At 36.2% G+C, this 21806-nt stretch overlaps 1 protein-coding gene across 4 annotated transcripts in view; it reads right to left on the minus strand.

Moving 5' to 3' along the window:
- Nucleotides 1-21806, minus strand: part of LOC106063352 (leucine-rich repeat and coiled-coil domain-containing protein 1-like) — a 265048-nt gene that overhangs the window by 39697 nt on the left and 203545 nt on the right. For 3 of the 4 annotated variants that reach the window (XM_056035603.1, XM_056035605.1, XM_056035606.1), the window contains exon 16: nt 5677-5790. The exons of the other annotated variant lie outside the window; for it this stretch is intronic. In XM_056035603.1, coding sequence (XP_055891578.1) covers nt 5677-5790 — 114 coding nt within the window. The remainder of the gene's footprint in view (nt 1-5676; nt 5791-21806) is intronic. 4 annotated transcript variants of the gene reach the window in all.

Here is a 21806-nt window from a genome sequence, read left to right on the forward strand (position 1 = left end):
AGTGCAGACCTAGTGTAAGTACAAACGTGCTGTATAAACGTATAGTGCAGACCTAGTGTACAAACGTGCTGTATAAATGTATAGTGCAGACCTAGTGTACAAACGTGCTGTATAAACGTATAGTGCAGACCTAGTGTAAGTACAGACGTGCTGTATAAATGTATAGTGCAGACCTAGTGTACAAACGTGCTGTATAAACGTATAGTGCAGACCTAGTGTACAAACGTGGTGTATAAACGTATAGTGCAGACCTAGTGTAAGTACAAACGTGCTGTATAAACGTATAGTGCAGACCTAGTGTACAAACGTGGTGTATAAACGTATAGTACAGACCTAGTGTACAAACGTGCTGTATAAACGTATAGTGCAGACCTAGTGTACAAACGTGGTGTATAAACGTATAGTGCAGACCTAGTGTAAGTACAAACGTGCTGTATAAACGTATAGTGCAGACCTAGTGTACAAACGTGCTGTATAAACGTATAGTGCAGACCTAGTGTACAAACGTGCTGTATAAACGTATAGTGCAGACCTAGTGTAAGTACAAACGTGGTGTCCAGGCGTAATGTACAAAGTGCACAGAGCATAGTAAAACGAAAGTAAAGATGTTAGTGAACACAAAATACAGGCCTACACCAAGACCAATCTGAATATAGAAAGTCTGAATATTGACCTGCAACGTCACAAGACGTGAGCAGTTGAGACCTATAGCTCTCTGCCACGTCAAATGTCTGTACGACGTGGAAACGTGTGTTCAGGACTTCTCTAACGATGAGTCTATTCTAGCTACGTCTAAGTCTAGATCTTGGTCTAAGTCTAGGTCTAGAACTAGATATAAGTCTAGATCTTGGTCTAAGTCTAGGTCTAGAACTAGATATAAGTCTATATCTAGGTCTAAATCTAGATCTAGAACTAGATATAAGTCTATATCTTGGTCTAAGTCTAGATCTAGAACTAGATATAAGTCTATATCTTGGTCTAAGTCTAGGTCTAGAACTAGATATAAGTCTATATCTTGGTCTAAGTCTAGATATAGAACTAGATATAAGTCTATATCTTGGTCTAAGTCTAGATCTTGGTCTAAGTCTAGATCTTGGTCTAAGTCTAGAACTAGATATAAGTCTATATCTTGGTCTAAGTCTATATCTAGAACTAGATATAAGTCTATATCTTGGTGTAAGTCTAGGTCTAGAACTAGATATAAGTCTATATCTTGGTCTAAGTCTAGATCTAGAACTAGATATGTCTATATCTTGGTCTAAGTCTAGATCTTGGTCTAAGTCTAGATCTTGGTCTAATTCTAGATCTTGGTCTAAGTCTAGGTCTAGAACTAGATATAAGTCTATATGTTGGTCTAAGTCTAGATCTAGAACTAGATATAAGTCTATATCTTGGTCTAAGTCTAGGTCTAGAACTAGATATAAGTCTATATCTTGGTCTAAGTCTAGATCTAGAACTAGATATAAGTCTATATCTTGGTCTAAGTCTAGATCTTGGTCTAAGTCTAGATCTTGGTCTAAGTCTAGATCTTGGTCTAAGTCTAGATCTTGGTCTAATTCTAGATCTTGGTCTAAGTCTAGATCTTGGTCTAAGTCTAGATCTTGGTCTAATTCTAGATCTTGGTCTAAGTCTAGGTCTAGAACTAGATATAAGTCTAGATCTTGGTCTAAGTCTAGATCTAGAACTAGATATAAGTCTATATCTTGGTCTAAGTCTAGATCTAGAACTAGATATAAGTCTATATCTTGGTCTAAGTCTAGATCTAGAACTAGATATAAGTCTATATCTTGGTCTAAGTCTAGATCTAGAACTAGATATAAGTCTAGATCTTGGTCTAAGTCTAGATCTTGGTCTAAGTCTAGATCTTGGTCTAAGTCTAGGTCTAGAACTAGATATAAGTCTATATCTTGGTCTAAGTCTAGATCTAGAACTAGATATAAGTCTATATCTTGGTCTAAGTCTAGATCTAGAACTAGATATAAGTCTAGATCTTGGTCTAAGTCTAGATCTTGGTCTAAGTCTAGATCTTGGTCTAAGTCTAGGTCTAGAACTAGATATAAGTCTATATCTTGGTCTAAGTCTAGATCTAGAACTAGATATAAGTCTATATCTTGGTCTAAGTCTAGGTCTAGAACTAGATATAAGTCTATATCTTGGTCTAAGTCTAGATCTAGAACTAGATATAAGTCTATATCTTGGTCTAAGTCTAGATCTAGATATAAGTCTATATCTTGGTCTAAGTCTAGATCTTGGTCTAATTCTAGATCTTGGTCTAAGTCTAGGTCTAGATCTTGGTCTAAGTCTAGATCTTGGTCTAAGTCTAGGTCTAGAACTAGATATAAGTCTATATCTTGGTCTAAGTCTAGATCTAGAACTAGATATAAGTCTATATCTTGGTCTAAGTCTAGATCTAGAACTAGATATAAGTCTATATCTTGGTCTTAGTCTAGGTCTAGAATTAGATATAAGTCAATATCTTGGTCTAAGTCTAGATCTAGAACTAGATATAAGTCTATATCTTGGTCTAAGTCTAGATCAAGAACTAGATATAAGTCTATATCTTGGTCTAAGTCTATATCTTGGTCTAAGTCTAGATCTTGGTCTAAGTCTAGGTCTAGAACTAGATATAAGTCTATATCTTGGTCTAAGTCTAGGTCTAGAACTAGATATAAGTCTATATCTTGGTCTAAGTCTAGATCTAGAACTAGATATAAGTCTATATCTTGGTCTAAGTCTAGATCTAGAACTAGATATAAGTCTATATCTTGGTCTAAGTCTAGATCTAGAACTAGATATAAGTCTATATCTTGGTCTAAGTCTAGGTCTAGAACTAGATATAAGTCTATATCTTGGTCTAAGTCTAAATCTAGAACTAGATATAAGTCTATATCTTGGTCTAAGTCTAGATCTAGAACTAGATATAAGTCTATATCTTGGTCTAAGTCTAGATCTAAAACTAGATATACGTCTATATCTTGGTCTAAGTCTAGATCTAGAACTAGATATAAGTCTATATCTTGGTCTAAGTCTAGATCTAGAACTAGATATAAGTCTATATCTTGGTCTAAGTCTACATCTAGAATTAGATATAGAATCTTGATATAGAATCTACTAGATCTAGACTAGAACTCTTATGAATTTACACGTATAATCTTAAAATTAGTAGACCTATGACCTAGGCCAATGTAATGATCATGAATAGTAGGCCTTTTGTTACCGGGTAAAGGTGTACTATGCTGTTCGTATCCGATTCATTTCTTAATGTAATACTACTGTTTACACAATAAATAAATCTGAATCCCTAAGCTGTCAGAAGATAAGTTATTGCCTTAATAATTAAAATTTGGTTCACATTATTAATCTATATTATAAAGTGAAAGTAAGGCGTATGTATGTATGTTACGAATAGAAATCAAAACCGTTTGATCAATCTTGATAAAACCTGGCATAAATGTTCCTTGGGTACTAACTGGAACCGTGACATATGTATAGTAGCCCTAAAATAAACTTAGGGTCCCTCAAAAAAAAATTTGCCCAACTTTATGAAAGTATTCCTATTTTATGGATCTAGGCCATGTTTATCATGTGACATGAGAGAAGATCGAAAGGATCTAGATCTAGATCATATTTTTAAAACTACACTTTGTACTAGTTTGCACAGATAGTTTTTTACTTTGACACCTGAAAATTACAAAATTTAGTCCATTGATTTCATTGTTTAATAAAATTAAGCTTCAAATTTGTTTTTCAAAAGCATTTTACATAAAATAGTTCCTTATTTCTGCGAATTTAGACGTCCTAACGCACTTTATAATCCCATTCATTTAACAAATCGGGTAAACCCGTTTTAATTCTTATCTTATCTTATCTTATATAATACAGACGTTACTTCAAAAAAGAAGATGATTACGTCCTACGCGTCATGCATTTAGTCAAGCATATTAACCAATGACTTAAATTCTGCCAAGTCACTGGTTTTCCTGGCTAGCTCAGGCAACCCATTCCATGCTCTAATAGCACTAGGGAAGAAGGAGTATTTGTACAAATTTGTCCTAGCATATGGGACGAGGAATGTGCCTTTATCTTTGTGTCTTTCAGAGTATTTTATTAAATTTTGTTTTTGTATTTGAAGATTATGGTTCAGTGTTTTATGTATGATTGCTACTTTACTTTTGAGCCTTCTGTCCTGAAGGCTTTCTAAATTTAGTGATTTTACTAAAGGTGTTACTCTAGTCAAATGTGAATATTCGTTTGTTATGAATCTCACTGCTCTATTTTGTGTCTGTTCCAGTTTCTTAATGTTTTCTTGAGTTGAGGGGTCCCAAACGGAGGATGCATATTCTATTATTGGCCTAACCAAGGTTAAGTAACATTTTAGTTTTATGTTCTTATTTGATTTATAGAAATTTCTTTTAATAAATCCTAATGCTTTGTTTGATTTTTTTGTAGTTTCATCAATATGTGGATTCCATGATAGTTTTTCATTTATTATAACACCTAGGTATTTTGCGTTTTTAGTCTGTGATACTGGTTTGCCATGAATAAGATAAGTGGAATTAATTTGTTTTAGTTTTTTTGTTACTCTTAACAACTGACATTTTTCTGGGTGGAAAGACATGCTCCAATTTGATTCCCATTTCTGTAATTCATCTAATTCTCTTTGTAAAATATCTGTGTCTTGTGTTGTTTTTATTGTTCTATATATTATGCAATCGTCTGCAAATAATCTGACTTTTGTTCCTGAACTAATGCAATTTGGTAAATCATTTATGTAAATTAAAAATAGTAGTGGACCCAAGACTGTACCTTGAGGTACACCTGAGTTTACTGTTATCGGTGTTGATTTAGAGCCATTTATTATTACAGTTTGTTCTCTCCCTATCAGAAAGTCTTTAATCCACTGATGCAGTGGACCATTAATGCTAAATCCAAACACTAGATTAGTAATACATAAACTAAGGCTCACAGGCCGCGGGTAATGTCCGGCTAGTTCACTTATATATAGTATAAATGTATCTAAATCTGGCTCTATTTAGTCTTATTTAGACTGTCAATTGTTGGCTCCTATAATAAGGATTTGTCAAAACTACGCGCTAAAAAAGTAGTTTTTTTTAAATTTTTTTTTAAACTTTCAACTAAAACGAAGTTCGTATTAAAATTATTTTTTAAAACAACATTTGAATCAGTAATCTATTCCATGAGTTAGTTAATAAATAAAAAATCTATTTTATAATGATCCATTGATACTTTTTCCATTGTGACCTTAGATGCAAATTTTTGCACCAATGCGCGAATCTATGAATAAAGCTTGATTTATTAATGAAGAAGTCTGTGACCTTTTTTAAAAGACTTACCTCCCCTGAGGTTTTTCATTGAAAAGTGGTGTATTGTTTTGAAAAATCTACTTGCATAGATAATTTTAAAAAATAAATGGTTTACTTTCGGAAAAGAAAAAAGTAGCCGTTGCATCAGAACTTTGAATGATCTAAAATATTATGATGTCTGATTTTCATTTTCTCTTCTAGTTTTTGAGATCTAAATGGGGAGGACGCATGGACGGACAGACGGACGGACTGACAGCCCACACAAAACTAATAGCGTCTTTTCCCCTTTCGGATGCCGCTAAAAACAACTTTTTTTGTATAGATAAATAACTGAGGTCAGATTTGAACTCACCGCAGACAACTCTGAGATCATGGTGGAGGTCGACTCTTCCTTCCTCTGTGCCGCCAACAACAACTGTTTATTTTCCAGGTTCTCAGCACAAACTCGCTCGTAATCAACTTTGATCTGGAAATGAGTCAAACTTTGAGTCAGTCATCTCATTGATAGAGAAACCGTGTCCAGACTAGAATTTACCAAACATGCAAACATTGCAAACACAACTATCAGGTAACAGGCAAACACAACTATCAGCTAACAGGCAAACATTGCAAACACAACAATCAGCTAACAGGCAAACACAACTATCAGCTAACAGGCAAACATTGCAAACACAACAATCAGCTAACAGGCAAACATTGCAAACACAACTATCAGCTAACAGGCAAACATTGCAAACACAACAATCAGCTAACAGGCAAACACAACTATCAGCTAACAGGCAAACATTGCAAACACAACAATCAGCTAACAGTCAAACATTGCAAACACAACAATCAACTAACAGGCAAACATTGCAAACACAACAATCAGCTAACAGTCAAACATTGCAAACACAACAACAAGCTAACAGTCAAACATTGCAAACACAATAATCAGCTAACAGTCAAACATTGCAAACACAACAACAAGCTAACAGTCAAACATTGCAAACACAACAATCAGCTAACAGTCAAACATTGCAAACACAAATATCAGCTTACAGGCAAACATTGCAAACACAACTATCAGCTAACAGGCAAACATTGCAAACACAACTATCAGCTAACAGGCAAACATTGCAAACACAACTATCAGCTAACAGGCAAACACAACTATCAGCTAACAGGCAAACACAACTATCAGCTAACAGTCAAACACAACTATCAGCTAACAGGCAAACACAACTATCAGCTAACAGTCAAACACAACTATTAGCTAACAGGCAAACATTGCAAACACAACTATCAGCTAACAGTCAAACATTGCAAACACAACTATGAGCTAACAGTCAAACATTGCAAACACAACTATCAGCTAACAGGCAAACATTGCAAACACAACTATCAGCTAACAGTCAAACATTGCAAACACAACTATCAGCTAACAGTCAAACACAACTATCAGCTAACAGTCAAACATTGCAAACACAACTATCAGCTAACAGGCAAACATTGCAAACACAACAATCAGCTAACAGGCAAACATTGCAAACACAACTATCAGCTAACAGGCAAACACAACTATCAGCTAACAGTAAAAAACAACTATCAGCTAACAGGCAAACATTGCAAACAAAACTATCAGCTAACAGTCAAACATTGCAAACACAACTATCAGCTAACAGGCAAACATTGCAAACACAACTATCAGCTAATAGTCAAACATTGCAAACACAACTATCAGCTAACAGGCAAACATTGCAAACACAACTATCAGCTAACAGGCAAACATTGCAAACACAACTATCAGCTAACAGGCAAACATTGCAAACACAACTATCAGCTAACAGGCAAACACAACTATCAGCTAACAGGCAAACATTGCAAACACAACTATCAGCTAACAGGCAAACATTGCAAACACAACTATCAGCTAACAGGCTAACATTGCAAACACAACTATCAGCTAACAGGCAAACACAACTATCAGCTAACAGGCAAACATTGCAAACAGCTAACAGGGGAGACGCACCAGGGGACATGATAGAGGGGAAAACGTTCAACACTGCCTGCCCCTGAAATGAAACGAATCCTCGACTCTCCACAGATTCCAGTCCTCTAGTACTATAATGGTCTGAAGATTGAATACTGTTGCATTCAGGTGAATCATGATTAGCGGACTGGAAACAAGGTCAGCTAGAAGTAGCGCACCAAAACTAGAGACACACGAACTTCAGAACGGATGAATGATAAGATGCTTTTTGTGTGTTCCTATCTAGAGAGATGGATGATCCTGGAAGTGAGAGGCTGCCAACTCAAATAGCCTGTAACCTGACAGTGCCCGCATTATTTTGTGTTTCCTCTTCTTCCTTATCTAAAGCTATAGAGTGTAAAAGTATATAACTTGTGAGTGGGCGTCCAATAATTGGCTCCGGAAAGAAATACAATATTAGTGGCTTCAATAAATCATTTTCTTTTGAAGCTAATGAGTTCAGAAAAGCAGTGTCAATGACAGTGGAGGAGATACACAAAATTATAATTAGACAATAGCTTTTATTTATAAACCATATTTACTAAGTTTTTTATTGATTCTGTCCAAGCTAGTGGTTTGTCTATAGCCCTGTGGTTTGTCTATAGCCCTGTGGTTTGTCTATAGCCCTGTGGTTTGTCTATCGCCCTGTGGTTTGTCTATCGCCCTGTGGTTTGTCTATAGCCCTGTGGTTTGTCTATAGCCCTGTGGTTTGTCTATCGCCCTGTGGTTTGTCTATAGCCCTGTGGTTTGTCTATAGCCCTGTGATTTGTCTATCGCCCTGTGGTTTGTCTATAGCCCTGTGGTTTGTCTATAGCCCTGTGGTTTGTATATAGCCCTGTGGTTTGTCTATAGCCCCTGTGGTTTGGCAACGAAGAAATGATCTAGTGAAAGTGACGTAATTGTCATTCGCAAATCCAAAATGTTTTATTGTACTATTTCATTTTTCAGTGATGAGATTTATGGTGACAAAAATGTTTTATTGTACTATTTCATTTTTCAGTGATGAGATTTATGGTGACAAAAACGTTTTATTGTACTATTTCATTTTTCAGTGATGAGATTTATGGTGACAAAAATGTTCCTATCTTATCTTATATAATACAGACGTCACTTCAAAAACGAAGATGATTACGTCCTACGCGTCATGCATTTAGTCATGCATATTAACCAATGACTTAAATTCTGCCAAGTCACTGGTTTTCCTGGCTAGCTCAGGCAACCCAGGCTTTCTATTAGAAATGGAAAAGATATGACCTCTGTACCTCAGTTGAAATATTTTTAATAAGTGATTATATTATAAAAACCAATATACGTTTATTATAATACATTTTATTCACTGTCTTGTTTTCAAGTTATACCATAGGAATTCAACTCCTATATACTACGGTATTGGAGGGTGTGTCTATGTGAACTAGGAAACAGAATGTATCTGATGCTGGACAGAACAAAGAATTGAGTGGACTTCCTTGATCTGTTTGCCTCAAGTTTTTAAATGACACAAGCCTAAATCTCCAGAAGTCGGTACAGAAAACACACAAAAACGTAAAGATTTGACTTGCTAGAAGCACGTAAAGGGAGACCATTGAATGAAGATATTCAACAAGTACAATGAACATAACGAACAATCAGTCACGTCATCTTGGGTGAGGAATGAGAAGACTTCTTTGGTAGACAGTTTCCATACTCATAAACATGTCTCTTATTAACACTCAATTAGCCGAGACAACATGATTTAGTAATTAGTTCATGTCACAATGAGACAAGTTGTTCCCAGACTCTAACATGTAAGAAAACAAAAAAACAAAACAAGATTACGGCAAGAGAAACATTTTAAAAAAAATATTTGTATAAAAGGACAATACCTCCACTGTACAACTCCAAATAGAATAAACTATTAAACATAATTCATTAAAAGAAATATTTTTGTTCTAACCGGGTATAAACCCGTGATTTTGACACCGTCATCTTCGTGATGGTATGTCGTGACCAAATCGGCCAGCGAGCTAGGCATATCTTGGCGATTATTTATTGATAGTCTCATTTATGGACATCTAGATCTAGACTCTAGACCTAGACTTTTGATTTAGAACTCAGAAGATCTAGTCTAGATAAATCTATATAAGATTTTAAGAAAAAAATATATTGGTAAAGCTTGGATATTCTTTCAATAAACTTGAAGCAAATATAAATGTATTCAGATATCGCACAATCTGTCCACTAAGACTGACTACGCCATGTTTTTTTTAATTACTGAATAATTCTAATGAATCACACGAATCTATAGGGGCCTTCCCCAGATCCACCCCTAGAAAATACAATTCATACCACAAACTTGTTTTCATTGTTTACAGCGGCCTTCCCCAGATCCACCCCTAGAAAATACAATTCATACCACGAACTTGTTTTCATTGTTTACAGCGGCCTTCACCAGATGACCCCTAGAAAATACAATTCATACCACGAACTTGTTTTCATTGTTTACAGCGGCCTTCCCCAGATCCACCCCTAGAAAATACAATTCATACCACGAACTTGTTTTCATTGTTTACAGCGGCCTTCACCAGATGACCCCTAGAAAATACAATTCATACCACGAACTTGTTTTCATTGTTTACAGCGGCCTTCCCCAGATCCACCCCTAGAAAATACAATTCATACCACGAACTTGTTTTCATTGTTTACAGCGGCCTTCCCCAGATCCACCCCTAGAAAATACAATTCATACCACGAACTTGTTTTCATTGTTTACAGCGGCCTTCCCCAGATCCACCCCTAGAAAATACAATTCATACCACGAACTTGTTTTCATTGTTTACAGCGATGATGCCCAACCTAATTCGACCTGCGGCTCATTTTATTTTCTGACACTCGTGTCGCACTGCACATGACCGACCCAAAAAGAAACTGACCTGAAACTATTCGATTAGAAAATTACATCGATAATTGGAATATTGCAAATTATTTATTTTTTTAACGCGTCGGAAAGTGGCTTCATTCCTCTACATAAAATGTGAGAAACACTGTAGCTAGCTTTACCACCGACTCATTTTCTTCTGTTTCTTGGTAAATATTCTCATAAATCCTCCGATCTCCTGGCGTAGTTTAACAATCTTTTATTCGCGGCTCAAACCAAGAATTCAGTCATATTTGTTTCATAATCCCATTTACTTTTTTTTTTTTTAAAGTCACACTTTCTTCATACAACAAACATGTTGACTTATTATCATGTTCCACAAAAAAAGAAAAGTTAATATCCGTTCACTTTTCCTAGTAGATTCTATGTTGAACATTTAGAGTCCCATTTCCTAAACGTACAAAGGTCAAGGTCTAATCCGTTATAGATAAAGTGACGGCCATAACGTAGATACATTTTTCATCCTTTTTTTTTTTATAACGGAGTGGGGATTTCAGAAACAACGTTTCGGAAGGCCGAATAGAACCACGTCGCGTGCCGGATTGACCCCTTGGGACGTTTTGGGCCTGACTGGTCTAAAGTAATACAATCTCGAACAATCATTGGCGTTGTTTTCCACTTGAATACAAACTGCACAAAACATGCCAGAAGCCTGTAGTACAGATTTTGAGTTAGTGACCACAACAATCTGTGTTGCTCTCAAATGTTCCTTGCCGAGTTGAGAGTCAATGACCTTTAAGTCTTCACAGACTGCCATGGTCTCCGCATCAAAACTGCAAACACTACCACATGGTCCAATAATTTTTACTGAGTAAGAGCCAAGAAAGTCGATGTAGGCTCCACAGCCTGCTCTTCCAGAATCTATTGATGCCGACCCATCAGTGTATGCAAAAATAGCACTGGGCTTGAAGGCATTAATGGTCTCCAGTGCTAGAATTTGAAGGTCGTTAGATAAACGACTAAGCATTAGGGTCTACTAGTAGATAGAATTGATAAAAGCTTTGCTATCCAGAAAAAAATAAAGCAATTTTTTAAACAAAGAAGACAAAACAAGGGGGAGAACTGACAGTTCCAAAACATTGGTGTGTCATGAGTTGTCCTCGGTACTTAAACGTTGCTCGTGTTGCTATCATGTCTGTCACGAGAAGAGCAGCGGAGAATTGTGCACTTCTATTTAGACTTGACTACGTTGTAGTCAAACCACTTACGTTGTCAGTAATACTTGGACACTTTTGTTTTCCTCCAGGATATTTCCTCCTCCCCAGCTTATTCGTTTTTTAGCACCTCTGATTTACACAATGGGGTCATGATTCACAGTAAGTTGGAAACCACTGGGTTGAACACAAACATCTTCCTCGGCATGCCCTGTAACATAAGGCTGAGTTTGATCCGATCTGACAGTTTAAAGTCTGCAGTAATCCGTACACGAGGACATCACCGAGTTCCCTTTCTCTGGTTTACAGAGGGTTCATAAAAGATGGGAAAAAAAAACAGCAACTAATTTATCAGCGGTGGCTGAGCGGTAAACCGCTTGGCTTCCAAATCGGGGTCCTGGATTCGAATCCTGGTGAAGACTGGGATTTTTTATTTCGGGATCTTTGGGCGCCTCTGAGTCCACTCAACTCTAATGGGTACTTGATATTAGTTAAGGAAAAGTAAAGGCGGTTGGTCATTGTACTGGCCACATGATACCCTCGTTAACCGTAGGCCACAGAAACAGATGACCTTTACATCATCTGCCCTATAGATAGCAAGGTCTGAAAGGGGAACTTTACTTTATTTTACTTAATTTACCAACACACACACACACACAAAGTTCATCTGCCTTCGATTAAAAAAAATGTTTGAATAGATTGTGAAGTGAAACTGTATGCTGAAGATTTCAATGAAGCTACTCTGTCCTGAGCACTAAATAGAGATTTTATAGAGTCTACATTTCAAGGCACACATAAGCCATTTCGAAGATCAACACAATATAAGCTATCCATATAACATTAGTCATTAGATGTCTAAAGATGTAGCAATGACTATTTGAAATATAAATCACATTAATTGTGTTCAGAAGACATTGACACAAAATCTGATGATAAACCCTGACAAAAGTTCTATTGACATTTGTTCCTCCAATCGTCAAACTCCAAACTTTCCTTCAGTAGCAACTAGAAAACTAATTTTTTTTATTACCCTTTGTATTATATGCCCCCCCCCCCTTTACATTAAAAGTAAACATGAATTGTGAAAACAAAGTTTTTTTTATTTTGTAACTGACAAACCATACTATGTGGTATAAACAGCAAGACTCTATTTTTAAGAGAGAGAGAGAGAGAGAAATGGAGAGAGGAGAGAAAGCAAAGATACAGAAAGAAGAAAAGAGGAGGGTAAGAGTGAAAGAGAGGGAGAGAAACAAGAATAAACAAGAAAAAGAACAAGATGAGAAAGAGAGACAGAGTGATGAAAAAAAAAAGGGAGAAAGCAAAGCAATGGGTCTGATGCTATTAGAGGAGTACCGTAGACTGTTAACAGAAGAAGGCATGAGACAGAAAGGCCAGGCCAAACGAGACTAGGATGAGATGGTTCCCAGTGGGGCAGATCATAAAGCCCCGATTACTTGTGAACACAGAGAAGGAGTCCAAAGCGCCACAAACACTCATGCGAGTCAAGAAAATGAAATCAAAAGCTATACACGTTGCTTGCCATTTTTTTCCGACTATTAAAGAGGAGCCGAGCTGTTGATGACACAACTCTCTATCTTATAACCAGCCGAGCTGTTGATGACACAACTCTTTATCTTATAACCAGCCGAGCTGTTGATGACACAACTCTCTATCTTATAACCAGCCGAGCTGTTGATGACACAACTCTCTATCTTATAACCAGCCGAGCTGTTGATGACACAACTCTCTATCTTATAATCAGCCGAGATGTTGATGACACAACTCTCTATCTTATAACCAGCCGAGCCTCCATGGACAAGTTCTGTAGTATCTTCATTGACTAGTTCTGTAATGTCTTCATTGACTAGTTCTGTAATGTCTTCATTGACTAGTTCTGTAATAACTTCAATGACAAGTTCTGTAATAACTTCAATGACAAGTTCTGTAATAACTTCAATGACAAGTTCTGTAATAACTTCATTGGCAAGTTCTGTAATAACTTCAATGACAAGTTCTGTAATAACTTCATTGACAAGTTCTGTAATAACTTCAATGACAAGTTCTGTAATAACTTCAATGACAAGTTCTGTAATAACTTCAATGACAAGTTCTGTAATAACTTCATTGACAAGTTCTGTAATAACTTCAATGACAAGTTCTGTAATAACTTCATTGACAAGTTCTGTAATAACTTCAATGACAAGTTCTGTAATAACTTCATTGACAAGTTCTGTAATAACTTCATTGACAAGTTCTGTAATATCTTCATTGACAAGTTCTGTAATAACTTCATTGACAAGTTCTGTAATAATTTCATTGACAAGTTCTGTAATAACTTCATTTTCAAGTTCTGAAATGTCTCCTTTGAATAGAACTCGGCTCTATCATTACATGTTTGTAGAGGAATCTAAACACACAGTCTAATGTATTAAACTATATAGAGGTGAGAGGGAGGTTACATAGAAAGGTAAGGTAGAGACATTTAATGGCCAATGAATTTAAACGCTCATTAACAAAGACTCTAAATGTTGAATAAACAAAAACCTAGACACTGTAGGACAAAGTGACAAACAAAGATCATGTTGTACACACTGTAGGACAAGTGACCAACAAGGACCATGTTGTACACACTGTAGGACAGGTGACAAACAAGGACCATGTTGTACACACTGTAGGACAAGTGACAAACAAGGACCATGTTGTACATACTGTAGGACAAGTGACAAACAAGGACCATGTTGTACACACTGTAGGACAGGTGACAAACAAGGACCATGTTGTACTCACTGTAGGACAAGTGACAAACAAGTACCATGTTGTACACACTGTAGGACAAGTGACAAACAAGGACCATGTTGTACTCACTTTAGGACAAGTGACAAACAAGGACCATGTTGTACACACTGTAGGACAAGTGACAAACAAGTACCATGTTGTAAGCCAATGTGGCTAGTTGACAGTGAATATGTAACAACGACGACGTCATCACGCGCTAGAAATCAGTGACCACTCCGAATAGCTAAAAATAGCTTTGGAAATTTCCGAATTCTAAATAAAGAGCTATGAGAAACTAGTTGAATTACCTTCCCTTCGTTCACTTCGGCCTATCTTCCAGCAGATAAAAAGAGATGAAATCAGGAATCAATCAAAGAAGAGAGAAGAAGGATCCAGCAAGTCGGTAAAGGATTTCTTGTGGCAATATCAATTCCACTTTTATCCTAGGATGTTATTACATTCAGCGGTACTATTCTATTTGGTCGTAGTACGAATTAAGTATATTTCTCTCGGCTACATTCAAGTTCGAATTATTGTATGGTAGTGGCGTAGCTAGGGTGGGGGGAGGAATGGGGAGAATTTGAAAATCCCCCAGGGCCTCCACTTGAGGTGGTCCTCCAGATGAGTGTTTTTTACATTAAAAATTAAATATTACGCAAAATGCAGGGGCCCCCAAAGATGTCAAGCTTCCCGAGCCCCCAAACGATGAAAAATTCCTAGCTACGCCCCTGAATTGTATGACCAGTAAGTCTAGAATCACTACAAGGTGAGTCTTACCACGCGTGACAGATTGTATGACCAGTAAGTCAGTAGGTCTAGACTCTAGAATCACTACAAGGTGAGTCTTACCACGCGTAACACATAGTATGACCAGGTCGCTATTGTGTATTACCTGTTAAAGACACCAATCTATCAAATGTACGCATCATGTCAATTATTAAAGTATAGTAGATGTGACCAAAAATACAAATATAGTGTTTAATTCAGAAATGTGTTATTGTTACTATCATTCAGTGTATATTGATCTAAGCCCGCACGGAAAATAATGACAAGGAAAGAAAAAGTAATGCTAGCATATTTTAAATTTTAAAAAGCTTTCATTGGGTTAAGGAAAAAGTGATGTTCAATCCTTTTATTTTTACTGATAAAATCTGTCATTCATTAGAATTTCAAAAAGTCACCTTGACCTGAACCTCATTGTGTTGCCCCACCTCCCACCATATTTTGAAGCACAGGCTCCATTAGAAATGTTGCATTACCTCCCTTCTTTCTATTTTGAGAGAGTTTGCGTGAAATAACCTAAATGAGACTAGCAATCAGTACAAGAACCAGAGAGTGAAAGTGCGTCGCGTAACCAAAAAAAAAAAAACGCTTTCTTTAGGGGCGATCAGAATGGTTAATGACTTGATTTCCTGTGTATCGCGCACACACTCTCTCCCACCCTCATGGGTAGAGCACCGATGTCATTCTCGCGTACAAAGTCTGTGAGAAGGTTTCTCTTGCCTCATTAAGCAGACAGGAGATGAATCAATTCAACCTGCACACCCAAACAACGATGCACTCAATTGATTTCAAGCCACGGAACGATACCGTGTTACTTACACATTTACTGCGCCAACATGTCACGTGTAAAATATTTACTCCTACACTCACTGCGCCAACATGTCACGTGTAAAATATTTACTCCTACACTCACTGCGCCAACATGTCACGTGTAAAATATTTACTCCTACACTCACTGCGCCAACATGTCACGTGTAAAATATTTACTCCTACACTCACTGCGCCAACATGTCACGTGTAAAATACTTACTCCTACACTCACTGCGCCAACAGGTCACGTGTAAAATATTTACTCCTACACTCACTGCGCCAACAAGTCACGTGTAAAATATTTACTCCTACACTCACTGCGCCAAAATGCCACGTGTAAAATATTTACTCCTACACTCACTGCGCCAACATGTCACGTGTAAAATATTTACTCCTACACTCACTGCGCCAACATGTCACGTGTAAAATATTTACTCCTACACTCACTGCGCCAACATGTCACGTGTAAAATACTTACTCCTACACTCACTGCGCCAACAAGTCACGTGTAAAATATTTACTCCTACACTCACTGCGCCAACAAGTCACGTGTAAAATATTTACTCCTACACTCACTGCGCCAAAATGCCACGTGTAAAATTTTACTTTCTCACCCCGGCCCCTCTAGTTGGTTTGTTCTTCTTGTGTTGAGCTATACTACAAGGAACTTATTACCTGCATTCATAGACAGGTTCGTAACTATAAATATACGCATCAATTAAAAACTGTCTTTGAATGTAGTGTTACTACAACTAGACTGTTGCCATCTATTGAATTAAACAAAACAAAACAACTTTGATATAAACCACCTGATGGGATGTCAACAGTGGTCACTCTTTGGAACCACCTAGCGTCCAAACTGCTCGCACTGTGTACGTGTATCCCACACAGGCACACTCATACATATAAAACCAATTATCGGTAATGTAAGATGTCAAAGTCATGCCAGAAATGACAGTCCTGTCAGCTAGTGATGGGTCAGGTGACATCTGATTGGCGTAAACATCCATCCATGTCTCCAACTAAAAGTCCAGGCGCTGCGATGTATGTGGAAGCGACTGTGTCTACAGAACAGAGGCGTAGAGCCTCAAGAAGAAATGCTGTACGAGAACATGACGAGATCAGACGAATACGTTTTATAACAGTGAAGTCGGCCAACAACTTGGTTTGCACCATTCAATCAACAACTAACCAATAGAACTCATGAAGTGACATTGGAAATATTGGCCTTACAAATGTTAAAAGTAAAATTGGGTACATTTTTCAAACTAATTACCTGTTTAGAAATGAGATAATAATAATGATAATGATCTTTATTATCCAGAAGAAGATGTATTTAACAATAATGCATTGTTATGGAGTGTGTGTGTTTCTATGGTGACGGTGAGATGAAGCATTTGGTCGCTATGTAATGTGAATGATAAGCATGCATGCAAGATACGCGGCATTGTTGACTAAGGTAGAACAGACGACTCCGGATTGCCTGAGTGAAAAGACGTGTTTTAGTATTGAGTTAATATTACTCAAGTCCATTACATTTATTGAATTTCATCTCAATTGAATGTGTCTCTATTGTAATAAGAGTTCTATTTAGTATTGTTGACATAGAATTTAGTCAAGTTATTTCAAGTTTTTACAAGTTACAAATTGATACGCCTACAGCGGGTTTAGTTGTCTACTAGCAGTTTGGTGCTACAAGTCAATGGCAGTCCTCAACATTGATATACAAATATTCTAATGCAAACGAAATGTACATTAATAGATACGTTCACCCAAGTGTTTTCAATGTGGATCTAAGAAGGGGCCGTCCAAAGACAAACTGGCTGGACCAAAGGCAAGAATGGACCAGCCTCACTTTGATGTTCTGCTAAGGACAGCTGATGACTGGGAAGAAAGGATAGGTTTATGTGAACACACCTTTACGACGCAAGACAACGTACTGACGATGAAAGAACAAAATCAACAGAAAAAAAAAAAGTTATTGTCAATTGAGATTTCTTCCTCATGTGACCAAACAAGTTTATTATCAGTCAGTTACACAGGGTTAGAGCTGGTCTTATCAGCAGCGTCACAAGACAACATGAATATTTTGGAAGTGTTACATGCAGGTAGGAGTTATCTTTGGCTTCTTTTGCTTTTTTTTTTCTTGGTTTTGGAGGGCAGGGGATATTTATGTATTTGCTTTCGAAGGACACGCCCTGTACATCTAGCTGGTCAGCTTTCTTAAATGTGGTCCCTAATTTGGTCAGTGTAACTGACACCCAACATTTTTGTCAGACACATTGGATAAAACATATTTAATCACTTACTCCTAAGTTTTAAGATTCTAAATAGTGAACATTTAAAGACATTTGTAGTGTTCAGTTTTCTAGAAAGATCTTGTATTTTAATGGTCCTTAGAATGTTTATTATTCCAAGTAGCCAAACCAGTTTTGTCTCTAGACGTTCAGACTTTCCAAGTAGCCAAACCAGTTTTGTCTCTAGACGTTCAGACTTTCCAAGTAGCCAAACCAGTTTTGTCTCTAGACGTTCAGACTTTCCAAGTAGCCAAACCAGTTTTGTCTCTAGACGTTCAGACTTTCCAAGTAGCCAAACCAGTTTTGTCTCTAGACGTTCAGACTTTCCAAGTAGCCAAACCAGTTTTGTCTCTAGACGTTCAGACTTTCTAACTACACAGCCGATGCGTTATTCGCTATTATACTATATGGGCTCCACCTCTATAATCATGTGACCGCAGCTGTGTACTACCTTTACTATTTTAACTGTGAATAGACCTTGTCTTTAATGATTAAACTGTATAGAATTTAGCCTTTGTTATATAAAGGGAGAATGATCCTTAAAGGATTACGGGCACGACATGGCCTAAATGGTGCCGATGTGCCTAAACTCAAACGGGAACAGATCGTCCAGACGTAAAATGGCACAGAGAGACTATTTGGGATCTAGTTGACTAGTTATCAACTCACTTCCCCCTTAGGCTAGCCAACTAATCAATTTACCAATGAATCGATTAAAAAAGTTCTTATAAAACTATTGCAATTATTTTTAAAGCAGACAGACTAATAAGTGTTTAAAATAAAAATATATATCTATATTATAAAGTAGAATGTGTGGTGTATGTATGTATGTATGTTACTTATAGACATCAAAACCGCTTGACCAATCTTGATAAAACTAGGCAGGAATGTTCCTTGGGTACCAACTTAGACCGTAGTGTATGTATTGTAGCCCTAAAACAAACTTAAGACCCTCAAAAAAAATAAAGTTGTCCGACTCTATTACAGCTATAGTATTTTATGGATCTAGGCCATGTCTACAATGTTGACATACGAAAAGATAGAAAGGATTTAGAACTAGATCTAATTTTAAGAAATACACTTTGCGCAGATAGTTTTTTACTTTGACACATGAAAATACAAAAGAAGATCCATTGATTTCATTATATAATAAAATTAACCTTCAATTTTGTGTTTCAAAAGCATTTTTTACATAAATTAGTTCCTGATATCTGTGACTACAGAGTTCCTGACGAACATTCTTTCATTAGACAATTCCGTAATGAATCGCGTACTAAATATTAATTCGTTTAATTGTTTACTTTACAATCCCATCCCTAGATCTAAAACTCTAATTCAACTCTAAGATGATAAAACTTCTCTTCGCACGGATAGTTTTATACTTTAACACATAAACATATTAATTAAAGTCCATTCATTTCATATTTTGATCAAATAAACATTCAAATTTGGTTTTCTAAAGCTACATTAATTTACGAAAGCTGCGAAGCCGAGTTGAGATAGGCCTAGATCTATATTCATTCATGAATCGCGTACTAAATATAATTTCGTTTAATTGTTCACTTTATAATCCCATTTATTTAACAAAGCTATCGCTCTTTTCGTTTTTAATAGATAAGAATGTATCGACTTCGGGTAAACCATTTTCGCAAAACTAATTTTATTTTCGTAGCGAAAGAGAAATAACGTGAAAGGATCATTAGCTACGTTTAACATACATCTAAATCCAATCCACTAGATTATTCAAAAGCAAATGTTTTAATTTTAAAAAATGGATTTAAGCCTATTAGCTATTTTGATTTGATAGCTTCATTCACACTATTTTTACATTGACACATTCGCTTTACTTATTACATTATTATTTCGTTTAATTGTTTACAAAACACTCTCAGTGACTATATCGAAAGTAATGCGCAAATAAAGACCCGCGGATCGCGGGTAACATATGTCTAGTATATTATAAAGTAGAATGTGAGGTGTATGTATGTATGTATGTTACTTATAGACATCAAAACCGCTTGACCAATTTTGATAAAACTAGGCAGGAATGTTCCTTGGGTACTAACTTAGACCGTATTGTAGCCCTAAAACAAACTTAAGACCCTCAAAAAAAATATAGTTATCCGACTCTATTACAGCTATAGTATTTTATGGATCTAGGCCATGTCTACAATGTTGACATGAGAAAAGATCGAAAGGATTTAGACCTAGATCTAATTTTAAGAAATACACTTTGCGCAGATAGTTTTTTACTTTGACACATGAAAATACAAAAGAAGGTCCATTGATTTCATTATATAATAAAATTAACCTTCAGTTTTGTGTTTCAAAAGCATTTTTTTACATAAATTACTTCCTTATATCTGTGACTACAGATTTCCTGACGAACATTCTTTCATTAAACAATACCGTAATGAATCGCGTACTAAAAATTAATTCGTTTAATTGTTTACTTTATAATCCCATCCCTAGATCTAAAACTCTAATTTAACTCTTAGATGATAAAACTTCTCTTCTCACAGATAGTTTTATACTTTAACACATTAACATATTAATTGAAGTCCATTTATTTCATATTTTGATCAAATAAACATTCAAATTTGGTTTTCTAAAGCTACATCCATCTACGAAAGCTGCGAAGCCGAGTTGAGATAAGCCTAGATCTATATTCATTCATGAATCGCGTACTAAAAATTATTTCGTTTAATTGTTCACTTTATAATCCCATTCATTTAACAAAGCTATCGCTCTTTTCGTTTTTAATAGAATGAATGTATCGGCTTCGGGTAATCCCATTTTCGCAAACCTAATTTTATTTTCGTAGCGAAAGAGAAAAACTTGAAAGGATCATTAGTTAAGTTTAATATACATCTAAATCCAATCCTCTTGATTAGTAAACACAAACTTAGACCCGCAGGTCGCGGGTAATGTCTGGCGAACATCCTTTCATTAGACATTACCAAATGGTTACACATTAACAGTAATTAACACATCTCTCTACTGAGTCTATTACTAGGCCTAGGTCTAAAACTCTTATTGAACTTCTTTTCGCAAAGATAGTTTTATGCTTTAACACATAAACATACTAATTATTGTCCATTCATTTCATATCAATCAAATTTGTTTTTCTAAAGCATTTTTAATACATTCGTTCGCTGTTCGCTAAATAAAGCTGCGTAGCCGTGTTGAGATAGGCCTATATTCATTCATGAAAAAAGGTCACGCATGCGTAACACAGAATGAACTCTATAAAAGCCAATTTTTAACTCTAGATTAGTGTAGATTTAGATCTATGTCTACCTAAAGATCTACTTTATACTTTAACACATGAACATACAAAATTAAGTCTATTCATCTCAAATTTTAATCAAATATATATAGGCCTACAAGCAAATGTTTTAATTTGAACAAATGGATTTAAGCCTATTAGCTATTCTGATTTGATAGCTTCATTCACACTATTTTTACATTAACACATTCGCTTTACTATTACATTATTATTTCGTTTAATTGTTTACAAAACACTCTCAGTGACTCTATCGACAGTAATGCGCAAATAAAGACCCGCGGGTCGCGGGTAACATATGTCTGCTAAATATTATAAAGTAGAATGTGAGGTGTATGTATGTATGTATGTATGTATGTTACTTATAGACATCAAAACCGCTAGACCAATCTTGATAAAACTAGGCAGGAATGTTCCTTGGGTACTAACTTAGACCGTAGTGTATGTATTGT

The sequence above is a fragment of the Biomphalaria glabrata genome, chromosome 7 (assembly GCF_947242115.1).
Source record: "Biomphalaria glabrata chromosome 7, xgBioGlab47.1, whole genome shotgun sequence".
Lineage (NCBI taxonomy): Eukaryota > Metazoa > Mollusca > Gastropoda > Planorbidae > Biomphalaria > Biomphalaria glabrata.